Source organism: Schistocerca serialis, chromosome 8 (assembly GCF_023864345.2).
Source record: "Schistocerca serialis cubense isolate TAMUIC-IGC-003099 chromosome 8, iqSchSeri2.2, whole genome shotgun sequence".
Classification (NCBI taxonomy): Eukaryota; Metazoa; Arthropoda; class Insecta; order Orthoptera; family Acrididae; genus Schistocerca; species Schistocerca serialis.
In genome coordinates, this window is record NC_064645.1 from 347,097,898 (window position 1) to 347,110,850 (window position 12,953).

General features: G+C 40.5%; 1 protein-coding gene across 1 annotated transcript in view; it reads right to left on the minus strand.

The window, feature by feature from the left end:
* Window positions 1–12,953, minus strand: part of LOC126416263 (oxysterol-binding protein-related protein 6-like) — a 259,898-nt gene that overhangs the window by 203,261 nt on the left and 43,684 nt on the right. The window contains exon 2 of the mRNA XM_050083896.1: window positions 3,533–3,614. Within this exon, the coding sequence (XP_049939853.1) occupies window positions 3,533–3,614 (82 nt within the window). The remainder of the gene's footprint in view (window positions 1–3,532; window positions 3,615–12,953) is intronic.

The window sequence follows — 12,953 nt, forward strand, 5'->3', positions numbered from 1 at the left end:
ATACTGCCTTCACTTCAAGTTTTCACTGTTCCGGTATTTATTTGCAGATAATTTACACCCATATAATCAGATATCTGTAAACTAAAACAAATCCACATTATACAGAGACTAAAATCATTCTTCCCATGCTCCATGTGTGCACGGAATGAGGAAAAAGCCCTAACAACTGACACAAGGGGTGCACCTTCTGCAACACACCTCACAGTAGTTTGCAGAGTACAGATGTAGATTTAGATGTAACCTATAAACTGAGATGACTAAAGCGAAGGGATACCCTCGATATCATGTGGGACCTGTTTTTGCCTAGTGTAGTGCAGCAACTCAACGTGGTACGGACTCCACAATTCACTGGAAGTCCCCTGCAGAAATATTCAGCCATGCTGCTTCTACAGCCATCCACAATTGTGAAAGTGTTGTTGGTGCAGGATTTTGTGCACGAATTGACCTCTCAATTATGTCGCATAAATGTTGATGGGATTAATGTCAAGCAATCTGAGTAGCCAAATCATTCGCCCAAATTATCCAGAATGTTCTCAAAATCAATCGTGAACAATTGTGGGTCAGTGCACGGCACACCGTCATCCGTAAAACGATAAGCCCACGAATTGTCACAAATGGTCTCCAAGTAGCTGAACGTAACGATTTTCAGTCAATGATCACTTCAGTTAGACCAGAGGACCTTGTTCATTCTGTGTAAACACAGACCACACTATTATGGAAACATTACCAGCTTGCACAGTGCCTCATTAACAACTCAGATCCACAGCTTCGTGGGTCTGTGCCACACTTGAACTCTGCATCGGCTCTTACCGACCAAAGTCGGGACTCATCTGCCCAGGCTGCCACAGTTTTCCAGTCGTCTAGGGCCTGACCAATACGGTCATGAGCCCAGGAGAGGTGCTGCAGGCAACTTCGTGCTGTTAGAAAAGGCACTCATATCGATCGTGTGCTGACATAGCTCATTAACACCAAATTTTGCTGTACCACTATAATGGATAAGTTTGTTGTATGTCTCACATTGATTTCCGTGATTATTTCATGCAGTGTTGCTCATCTGTTAGAAAATGCTGCTGCTCTCAGTCTCTAAATGAAGACCAATGGACACTGCATTGTCCAAGGTGAAAGGTAATGTCTGGAATTTGGTATTCTTAGCACATTCTTGACACTGTAGATCTCAGAATATTGAATTCCCTAATTATTTCCAAAATGGAATGTCTCACGTGTCTAGCTCAAACTACCTTTCCACATTCAAAGTCTGTTAATTCCTGTCGTGAGCTATTATCGCAGGAGACCTTTTCGTGTGAATTGTCTGCGTGCAAATGACAGCTCTGCCAATGCACTGTCCTTTCCTACCTGGTTTATGCAATACTACCGCCATCTGTATGTGTGCGTATCGCTATGCCGTGGTTTTTGACACCTCAGTGGATTCAAAGTTATCCAGATTGACTCAAAAACTGATAACTATTTTGTTCTTTGTTATGTTTAGTCTCTTGTCAGATAGATTTGGTTTATGGTATTACTTGGTATGCCAAGTGAAATTTTTATCAATGTAGCCAGCATTCCTGTTCACTATCAAGATACAGAACATGAAAGAAGTTCCTTATATTATTCACCAAATAAAAAAATCACACCTAATAGCACATTTATCAGTTTTATTTATGGGTGTATTTATTGTGAACACTATCAATTCTCTCCTCTGGAGTAAATACAAAAATAGCACTTCCCCTAGCATCATGTTGGTCTCCACACATGACTGACTGCCTGAAATCTAAACTTTTTGGCACTCTCACTCCTTTTTCCTTTTTTTAAACAATCAAATATTTTCAATGAGATTTCAGACTTTTGAATCTATGACCTTACAATCTGCCACACACATGACAAGGCATTTAAATGAAACAAAAATAATAACAAGCTCAGATATGGTACACATTGAAGTGGCACTGAAGTTTTATAGCCTTACTGATACAAGATGTAGAACATCAGCTCTAAAACATCTGCATGAGAAATTAAAGTAATGAGATACACTTCCAATGAACACAAATAAAGTACAAAGTTTCTCCATCTGTTCATGCCCATCTTTACATAGCCACAGTTACATAATTTTCCCATCTTTTCTTGACTGCAGTAACAACTTTCCTGCAAAATATTAATACATACTAACAATAGTTGCTAAACATTAGTTTCGTCTTTGGTTTATCCATTCTCTCTGCAGCCTTCATCCTCCTGGCAACCAGTCATGGGGCTGGACAGCTGGTTGGAAGCCATATCCCATAAAAAGCCATGCAGTAGATCCAGGAGGTTCAACATTGCTGCTTTCACAGATGACCCTTTTCTAATAAAATATGAAACACCTGTGGCAGGAACAGAACAGAAACTGACAATGGGATGCATGGCACAGAACTACACTTGGGTCCTTCACCTAGGTCATATGGTTTCTAAGTGTTGGGACGAGGAGTGAGATAAAGATGGTCAAAAATGTTGCTTACATTGGGTGGATACCACATTAACAGTGATGGAGAATTTTGAGGATGAATTGAGAAACATACTTCAACAATTTTTATCCTACTCCATAAGTGGTATTCTGATGCCTCCCAATATTCAAAGTATACTTCTATGTGATTAATGCTTCAAAGCTCTTGCTGCAAGAATCATGTAAGTGTGTGAGACTTTGTCATACGTGTATCGTACACTTCTCCTTCCCTCATTCCAATCCCGTCAGTGGTGTGTGCCAGCCCAAAAGAGGCCAAATCTCAAGTAAAATCAATCACTGGAAGTACCAAGGCCAGTTCTTTTTATGATGGAATGACCATCAACTTTTGTCCACATATTATGAATGAACTCTGCCATACTAAGGTCAAGGACAAAGTAGACCACCCAGTCACTGTGGTTAGCACAACATGAGCCATAATAATTGTTGTTTCACAATGTGTGCCATCTGACCCATCCCCCAAGATCATCTTTGAAATGTACAGGTTGGGATGTTGCATTCAATGCGTCCTGATCTCAGTCTCTGCAAGTCCCTATCTTACACTTACCACTGTCCTTGTTCTCACCCTATTTTCTATTCAGTCCTTACTGCCACGGCTTGTTACTTCTAAGTGACCCCCCCCCCCTTCCACCTTTTCCGCCCATTTGAGTTAGATTTATAGGTCTATGTATAATCAGCCACAGTGTTTTGCCAGCAATCTCCCACTGTCCCCTACACTGACCTCATCCCTTTCTTCCTACCCTCCCATCACTACATTCCCGTGAAACTATCCTTGCCAGTGTGCTTTCCCTAAGTATATCCAGCCCCTCGCCCCTAGCCATTTGCCTCCCTACTTCAAGCCCTCCAGGCCCACACCTTTTCTGCATTGCCCCTAACCTTCATTACCTCCCATTCCCAGTCATCTGTCCTTCCCTCTCTCCACCTCCACTCCATCCTCCACCTCCTAAGTAAAACTGTATCTCATATATAACATGCTATCTTAATTACCTAAAAAATCTTAATTTAACTGTTTCGTTACGATAAAAATAACTAAAATTCACATACCAACACCATCCTTTGGGGGTGTTTTTGGCACAATATCAGTGGCTGACTCTGCAGACAGACTATTGCTCTCAACACTGCCCTCCTGAAACACAATACAAGAAATATATTAAAATGCATTATAATGATATAAAAGCTAGTATTGAATACTACCATGTACTCATCAAAGAGTAGCATCTAAATGAGGTTGTCATCTCTAGGTTTATCACTGCTCAATCTCATCTCAGCAAATGAAGAAAGAGACAACAAGCACATAGCAAAGGCTGAATCAGTGAAATTACTGAGTCAGAACATGCAATAAATACTTCAGAATGTGAAATGAGAACTGACAGTCACTTATTTTAATTATTTATTCAGTTATGTGATTCGTTAAATATAGAATGTGTGTAGTATAAAATTTCATACATAGCATGTAGTGTTGTTGTTGTCGTTGCTGTTGCTGTGGTCATCAGTCCAAAGATTGGTTTGACACAGCTCTCCATGCTACTCTATCCTGGATAAGCCTCTTTATCTCCTAAATCTACTGCAATCTACATTCTTCTGAATCTGCTTACTGCATTCATCTCTTTGTCTTCCTCTAACCCCCCCCCCCCCCCCCCCCCCACACACACACACCTTCCCTCCTGCACTAAACTGACAATTCCTTGATGTCTCAGAATGTGTTCTATCAACTGATCCTTTCTTTCAATCAAGTTATGCCATAAATTTCCTTTCTCCTCAATTCTATTCAGTTCCTCCTCATTAGTTGCACAATATACCTATTTGATCTTCAGCATTCTTCTATTCTCTTCTTGTCCAAACTGCTTATCCACCATGTTTCACTTCTATACATGGCTACTCTCCACAGATCTTCAGAAAAAGGTTCTTAGATTTATACTCAATGTTAATAAATTTCTGTTCTTCAGTAACACTTCTTGCCATTGCCAGTCTACATTTTACATCATCCTTATTTTGGCCAGCATCGGTTATTTTACAGCCCAAATAGCAAACCTCATCTTCCACATTTAGTATATCATTCCCTAATCTAATTCCCTCAGCATCCCATGATTTAATTTGCCTAAGTTCCATTATCCCTGTTTGAATTTTTTTATGTTAATCTATATATACAGGGTGGTCCATTGATTGTGACCGGGCCAAATATCTCACGAAATAAGCGTCAAACGAAAAAACTACAACGAAACTTGTCTGGCTTGAAGGGGGAAACCAGATGGCACTACGGTCGGCCCGCTAGATGGCGCTGCCATACGTCAAACGGATATCAACTGCGTTTTTTAAAATAGGAATCCCGATTTTTTATTACATATTCGTGTAGTATGTAAAGAAATATGAATGTTTTCGTTGGACCACTTTTTTCGCTTTGTGATAGATGGCGCTGTAATAGTCGCAAACATATGGCTCACAATTTTAGACTAACAGCTGGTAACATGTAGGTTTTTTAAATGAAAATACAGAACGTAGGTACGTTTGAACATTTTATTTCAGTTGTTCCAATGTGACACATGTACCTTTGTGAACTTATTTCTGAGAACGCATGTTGTTACAGCGTACCTGTAAATACCACATTAATGCAATAAATGCTCAAAATGATGTCCGTCAACCTCAATGCATTTGCCAATACGTGTAACGACATTCCTCTGAACAGCGAGTAGTTCGCCTTCCGTAATGTTCGCACATGCATTGACAATGCGCTGACACATGTTATCAAGCGTTGTCGGTGGATCACGATAGCAAATATCCTTCAACTTTCCACACAGAAGGAAATCCGGGGACGTCAGATCTGGTGAATGTGCAGGCCATGGTATGGTGCTTCAACGGCCAATCCACCTGTCATGAAATATGGTAATCAATACTGCTTCAACCGCATGCGAGCTATGTGCCGGAAATCCATCATGTTAGAAGTACATCGCCATTCTGTCACGCAGTGAAACATCTTGTAGTAACATTGGTAGAACATTACGTAGGAAATCAGCATACATTGCACCATTTAGATTGCCATCGATATAATCGGGGCCAATTATCCTCCCTCCCATTATGCCGCACCATACATTAACCTGCCAAGGTCGCTGATGTTCCACTTGTCACAGCCATTGCGGATTTTCCGCTGCCCAATAGTGCAGATTATGCCGATTTAAGTTACCGCTGTTGGAGAATGACGCTTTGTCGCTAAATAGAACGCGTGCAAAAACTCTGTCATCATCCCGTAATTTCTCTTATGCCCAGTGGCAGAACTGTACAGGACGTTCAAAGTCGTCGCCATGCAATTCCTGGTGCACAGAAATATGGTACGGCTGCAATCTACGTTGATGTAGCATTCTCAACACCGACGTTTTTGAGATTCCCAATTCTCACGCAATTTGTCTGCTACTAATGTGCGAATTAGCTGCGACAGCAGCTAAAACACCTACTTGGGCATCATCATTTGTTGCAGGTCGTGGTTGGTGGCTGAACACTTTCTGTTTCCTTAAATAACGTAACTATTCGGCGAACGGTCCGGAACTTGGATGATGTCGTCCAGGATAGCGAGCACCATACATAGCACACGCCCGTTGGGCATTTTGATCACAATAGCCATACATCAACACGATATCGACTTTTTCTGCAATTGGTAAACGGTTCATTTTAACACGGCTGCCTCTCTTCTCCTCAAAAGCTTCTTTAATTTTCCTATACGGAGTATCTATTTTCCCCCTAGTTATCCAATTTCTATAGGATTGTTTTGCACCTTAGCCATTCCTGATCAGCCATTTTGCATTTTCAGTCAGCCTCATTTTCCTTTTTTGCCATCTGTATTACCTTTTGCCTGCTTCATTTGCCACATTTTTGTATTTTTTCCTTTATCAGTTAAATTCAATATATCCTGTGATATGCAAGGATTTCTACTAGACCTTGCCTTTTTACCTATTTTATCCTCTGCTGCCTTCACTGTTTGATCTTTCCTAGCTACCCATTCATTATCTTCTTTACTCCTTTCCCCAGTTTCAGTCAATCTTTGCCTAATGCTCCCTTTGAAAATCTCAACAACTGCTGGTTCTTTCAACTTATCCAGGTCCCATCTCCTTAATTGCGTACCTTTTTGCGAGTTCTTCAGTTTTAATCTACACTTCATAAGCAATAAATTATGGTCTGAGTCAACATCTGCTCCTGGAACTGTCTTAAAAGTTCAAATTCTGGATCCAAAATCTCTGTCTTACCATTATATACTGAATCTGAAACCTTTCAGTCTCTCCAGGTCTTCCATGTATACAACCTTCCTTCATGATTCCTAAACCCAAGTGTTAGTGGTGATTAAATTATTTAAATTCTCCCAGGCAGCTTTTGTAGTGCCCCCAGAATTTTACGAAAGTCTGGAGACACTTGTGTTCCAGCCGTTTCGAACACGCGTTATTTTAAAGCAGGGAGTAAGAATGAGCATGGGATACTGCACCCATTTATTGTTTGTGCAGGCGAAACTGGAAGGGAGATAATTCGTCGGCGCTGGCAAGTTTTCAGCGCGACCTGCCAAGAATAAACAAATACGTCCCGGAAGCCCCGTGGCCGGCTGCAAAGAGTACTGTAGCTTTGTATTGTTGAAAAACAAATGGAGAGACTCGAGATAGTGACTGTTTTATTAGACGTTGAACTGTTGTTGAGAGTACGTGGACTGGACGTGGATAGTCAGCCATGACAAAAGCTTGTGTGTTAACTGTGTTCAAAAATGTGTAATTAACTGATTCTGGGTGCCCGGTAATATGTGGGCTTACGTCATAAAGTTTAGTTGTTTTTTTTTGTACAAAGTGGAAATAAATGTGTTCTGGTGCATTGAAAGATATTCCAAGAGTAGCGTATTTTTTAAATAAGAAGAGAGAGAGAGAGAGAGAGAGAGAGAGAGAGAGAGAGAGAGAGAGAGAGTGAAAATGTCCCCTTCCTAGCAGTGAAATCTTCGGAGAAGCGTCCGGTGTTAGCAGAAGACATCGGCGCTGCAAGAAAGCAGAACCAGCATTCTTCAACAAGTAATTCCACGAAAATGCTTAACATTACACCGGGCCACCGCAAGAATGAAGAACGTGGCGACCGTAAAGAAAGGACCTGAGAAAGAAGGGGAAATATTAAAGAAGTTCTAAGAAAAAGAAAACAAAAACAGTTGGGAGTTGCCATAGCAACCAGCGAGGCTGGAGAGCGATTCCACGATACTTATCCAGAAATATCATGTTGATAAGGGAATCAAGAAAATCGCACAACGCTGCAGTTAGTCTTAAATCGCCGACGCCGCCGTACACCAACGCCGCCGCCGCCGTACACCAACGCCGACATCGCATCACAGCAACACCGACGCCGCCTTCCACCAACGCCGAGTGAGCTACTACTGACCTTTGATTGTTTGTGGAGTGTGGGGGGTCGTGGAAATAAGCAGGTGTACTTTTAATGATAACTAGATTAAACCCAAAACAAAACACAATGGAAAAGGAACATCAATCCATAGAGTCTGTTGGGGCTATGGGAATCGAAAAACAGGGGTCAGATTTAGGCGAATTAATGAGGTTTATCAAAGTGCAGTTTGAATCACAAAACACAAAACTTGAGGTTCAAGTTAATATCCTAAGCAATCAGATGCAAGAATGGAAAAAAGAATTGTCCGATTCCCTGAGCGAACAGACAAATATTTTTTTTAATGATTTAGAACAAAGAAATGAAGCTAAACTAAAAGGGTTAGTTCAAAAATTAGAATATGATGTAGACTTAAATGTAGTAATTTGGAAACACAATTTAACGAAAAATTCAACTCTTTGAAAAACGTATGTAATGTTACATTTGATGTGGTCGAACGAGAATTAACTACGCTAAAACCAATGCCCAGAAACAAGATACGTTGCTCCCCTAGTACAGGCGCAAATTTCAGGGGTCAAATCACGGGTGTAAACCATAGAACACAACTTCAAAGAAAAGTTAATGACTGCAGTTTATAAATTTGAATCGCTTAGAAGAACAAGTAGAAGAATTAATAGGACGAACGGTTGAAGAGAAACCTAGTGTTGATATCTCTTCGCCTATAGTAACTTCTGATTTAGATAACACCAAGAAAGACTTAGAAACTTTGAGGAAAGAATTCAAGCTTATGCAGGAGAAACTAGAGAAAGACACAGTTTCCCAAAATATTATATTAAATAAGGACATGATAATTGATTTGAGATGGGGATCAAATTCAGGCTTGTCGAAACAGTTTCCTAAATTCAAATCAGATGGGGAGGTACACCCCACCCATTTCTAAAACAGTTTAACCACGACATACCTAAAAGTTGGGAGAATGCTAAGAAAATAGAGTTTGCGGTAGGTTATTTGGAGGGTGAAGCTTCAGAATGGGGCACAGTAAATATTGAAAACTTCACATCGTGGGAAGATTTTCAGAGAAAGTTTAAGGAAAAATATTGGTCTTCAAGTGCACAAGAGAAGTTGATCTCAGATTTGTGGGATCCTAAATACTATAGTAATTCCTGGGGTACAATGCGCAAGTATTTTGACTGGCATTTGACAAGGGCGAAATATTTAGTAGATCCTGTGACAGGAGAGGAAAAGGGAATGTATAATGTTAATGATATAAAACTATATGTACAAAACCCCCAGGGACGTTGACGTTCTGTGTCAACAGCCGGAGTGACGTTCGCCGGTTCCCGAGTTGGGTTCAGTGTTACTTCCACATTAGTTTTTCTGCACCGAACTCCCGTCAAATCTTCGACTATCCTGTAATCTATTCATAGCCCTTAAGCTATCCAATCATATTAGTATTAAAAGAGACCAATTACAACTACACGATTATGACTAATTTAAGGAGTCACAATAAACAGTAACCTCTAAGCATGAGATAAAACTAACAGGGTAACATTCTAACAGGAGATATAATATGATGGTACTGTTTAGGAAGAATGATACCTAGATGACAAACTGAACATGTGTATGAATTATAAAGTGAAGTGACAAACTGAATAACTATTTGATTATAGTGTATATAATTTCTATTTTTATAGAATGTTTTATATTTTTTGTAAAGTGTGATGTGATTGGGGAGGGTTTACATCTAATTTTGAAAGGGGTGGGTAGCACAGGCACAGACACGACCTACACACCACGCCCTTCAAACAACCCTCGCAAACAAGTGTGGCTGGTTCTTCATCATTTGCCATTCCATGGGAGTTGCTAAGATCTTCTCTTTGGGGATTTCTGTAGGAGACGCCGATCATCATACCTCCTCCGGCTTCTCACTTAAGTACCAGCGAAGTGGGGATCCTGGGGAAGGGGGGTGGGAAGGGTTTCCTGTCTTTGGGACTGTCTTCTTTCTTTCTTCGATCTTAGCAACCAATTCTTTTATTTCCTTTCTTACTTCCCTTAAGAGTTCCAATCTATCTTTCCCTCTGTCCACATTCATATACTTCTATTGCTGAAGTCCTCCTCTTTACCATGATTTCTAAAAATCTTCAACTAAGAACCTTGGTGGGCCAAAGAATCAGGACGCACGATCACACTTCCATACTCAAACAATTAAATACACAGACGCAGACAAGTAATACACAGGGAGATGTAACAACCGTCACAGATATGGGGGGAGGTAGTGCTCAGGAAGGGCTCGAGCACATGTGCTAAGTAATGACGGTTGCACATCTCAAGTGAAATGGTATAGTTAGCTTAAGCTAAAGGAACAATGGGGGACGAAGTGTATATCCACCTGTGTTCATAGCTATAGTAGTACAAAGTAATATGAATAGAGATAAAAAGAAATAGATATTAAGCCAGAGGTATCGAGTCAAGGACGAAACATATTTAGTTATTAAGGTTATATAAGTGAGCTGTAAGCAATGAACAACCGAAGAATTTAAGCAGGTAGGCTGAAGGACGCAGGAGGAGGAAAGGAGAGGTAGATAGAAATTTTACCAGTAAATTTTAAATAAAACAGTTTGCAGAGGAGTACGAAAGAGGCAAGACTATGAATCATTGTTAGAGAAGATAGGGAGGGCGCATCCGATATTGATGAAATGAGAGAAAGAGAGACAGGTAGGCAGACCAAGAGGAGGCTGACCTATACTGTGCGGGCAGGGGCACCAAAAAGGGGATTGACCTGTACCATAGTTTAGTATAAATGGAAGGGGCGTACCTACACACGGATGAGGAAGAAGATGTTTCCATAGTATCAACCCTTACGTAGATTGTAATCCAAAGGGAAAGGGTGGTATAGTGACCAGAGATTGTAGTGGAAAGTTTCTCATGGTAAATTTGAATTCTAAAACTTTTTAAATAGAAAAGACAAGTCCTGTGCAAGTAGATAGAAAAAAGAGAAAACACCCAGTACAACTAATTTTTTTCAGACCCGGAAAACTGATGATTATCATTGCAACAGCTTCTAAAAAATAAAAAAAAAGTAAAGACTCGACTCAGAATAATGCCTGAACTTTGACACTGGCTAAGGGGAGGGATTGGCTCAATCCTGGAAGCAAGAGTAGATAAATCTATTGGAAATAGCTAATACTTGTTGTACTATTAGTTTATCATACTACTATGTCTATGAACTATATTACCAACAGCTTAATGAAATACCGGAGATGGAAGAGAGTTTTTGTGCCTAATGTTTTTCTGTAGTACAAAGTAACATGTGTTAAGAAAAAAAAAAAAAATTAAAATATACGTTGTGTGCAAAATAACGAGTGTTCGAGCTAAAGGGAGGGATATGTAGAGCCCCCAGAATTTTACGAAAGTCTGGAGACAGTTGTGTTCCAGCCGTTTCGAACACGCATCATTTTAAAGCAGGGTGTAATGATGAGCATGGGATACTGCACCCATTTATTGTTTGTGCAGGCGAAACTGGAAGGGAGATAATTCGTCGGCGCTGGCAAGTTTTCAGCGCGACCTGCCAAGAATAAACAAATACGCCCCGAAAGCCCCGTGGCCGGCTGCAAAGAGTAATGTAGCTTTGTGTTGTTGAAAAACAAATGGAGAGACTCGAGATAGTGACTGTTTTATTAGACGTTGAACTGCTGTTGAGAGTACGTGGACTGGACGTGGATAGTCAGCCACGATAAAAGCTTGTGTGTTAATTGTGTTCAAAAGTGTGTAATTAACTGATTCTGGGTGCCCGGTAATGTGTGGGCTTACGTCATAAAGTTAAGTTGTTTTTTTGTACAAAGTGGAAATAAATATGTTCTGTTGCATTGAATGATATTCCAAGAGAAGTGTATTTTTTAAATAAGAAGAGAGGGAGAGAGAGAGCGAGAGAGTGAAAATTTCCCCTTCCTAGCAGTGAAATCTTCGAAGAAGCGTCTGGTGCTAGCAGAAGACATCGGCGCTGCAAGAAAGCAGAACCAGCATTCTTCAACAAGTAAGTCCACGAAAACGCTTAACATTACACCGGGCCACCGCAAGAACGAAGAACGTGGCGACCGTAAAGAAAGGACCTGAGAAAGAAGGGGAAATATTAAAGAAGTTATTTTTCCTTCTCTTCCTTTTCCTATTATCAAATTCTAGTCCCCCGTCACCATTCAATTTTCCTTTTCCTTAACTATCTGAATAATGTTTTATCTCTCCATACATTCTTTCAATCTCTTCATCTGTGAAGCTAGTTGCCATATAAACTTTTATTGGTTCATATGGCTCTGAGCACTATGGGACTCAACTTCTGATGTCATCAATCCCCTAGAACTTAGAACTACTTAAAGCTAACTAACATAAGGACATCACACACACCCATGCCCGAGGATTCGAACCTGCGACCATAGCGGTCGCGCGGTTCCAGACTGTAGCGCCTAGAACCGCTCGGCCACAATAGCCAGCTAAACTTTTATTACTGTGGTTAAGTGTTGCCTTGGTGTTTATCTTGGCTACAGTAATGCATTCACTATGCTAACTTGGCTACATTCTTATTTTCTTATTCATTATTAGACCTACTCCTTATTTACCCCTATTTGATTTTGTATTTATAACCCTGTAATTGCCTGACCAGAAGTCCTGTTCATCCTGTAGCCAAACTTCATTAATTACCATCACATATAACTTCAAACTATCCATTTCCCTTTTTTAAACTTTCTAACCTACCTACCCAACTAAGACCTCTTACATTCCACACCTCAACCCACAGATTGTCAGTGTCGTTTTTCCTGATGACGACATCCTACTGAGTGGACCCTGCCTGAAGATCTAAATGGGGAACTATTTTACCTCCAGAATGTCTTACTCAAGATGATGTCATCATCGTTTAATTAAACAGTGGAGCTGCATGACCTCAGGAATAGTAATGGCAGTAGTTTCCTCTTGTTTGTGTGTTTGCTGTACCAGCGCAGCAAGGCGATCTTGGCAATCATCTAGACTGTTGCCCTTGCAACTACTGCAAATGATGCTGCCTCTCTTCAGGAACCCCAAGACTGTCCACCCTCTCCACCAATACCTCTCCACTATTGTTGCAACTATG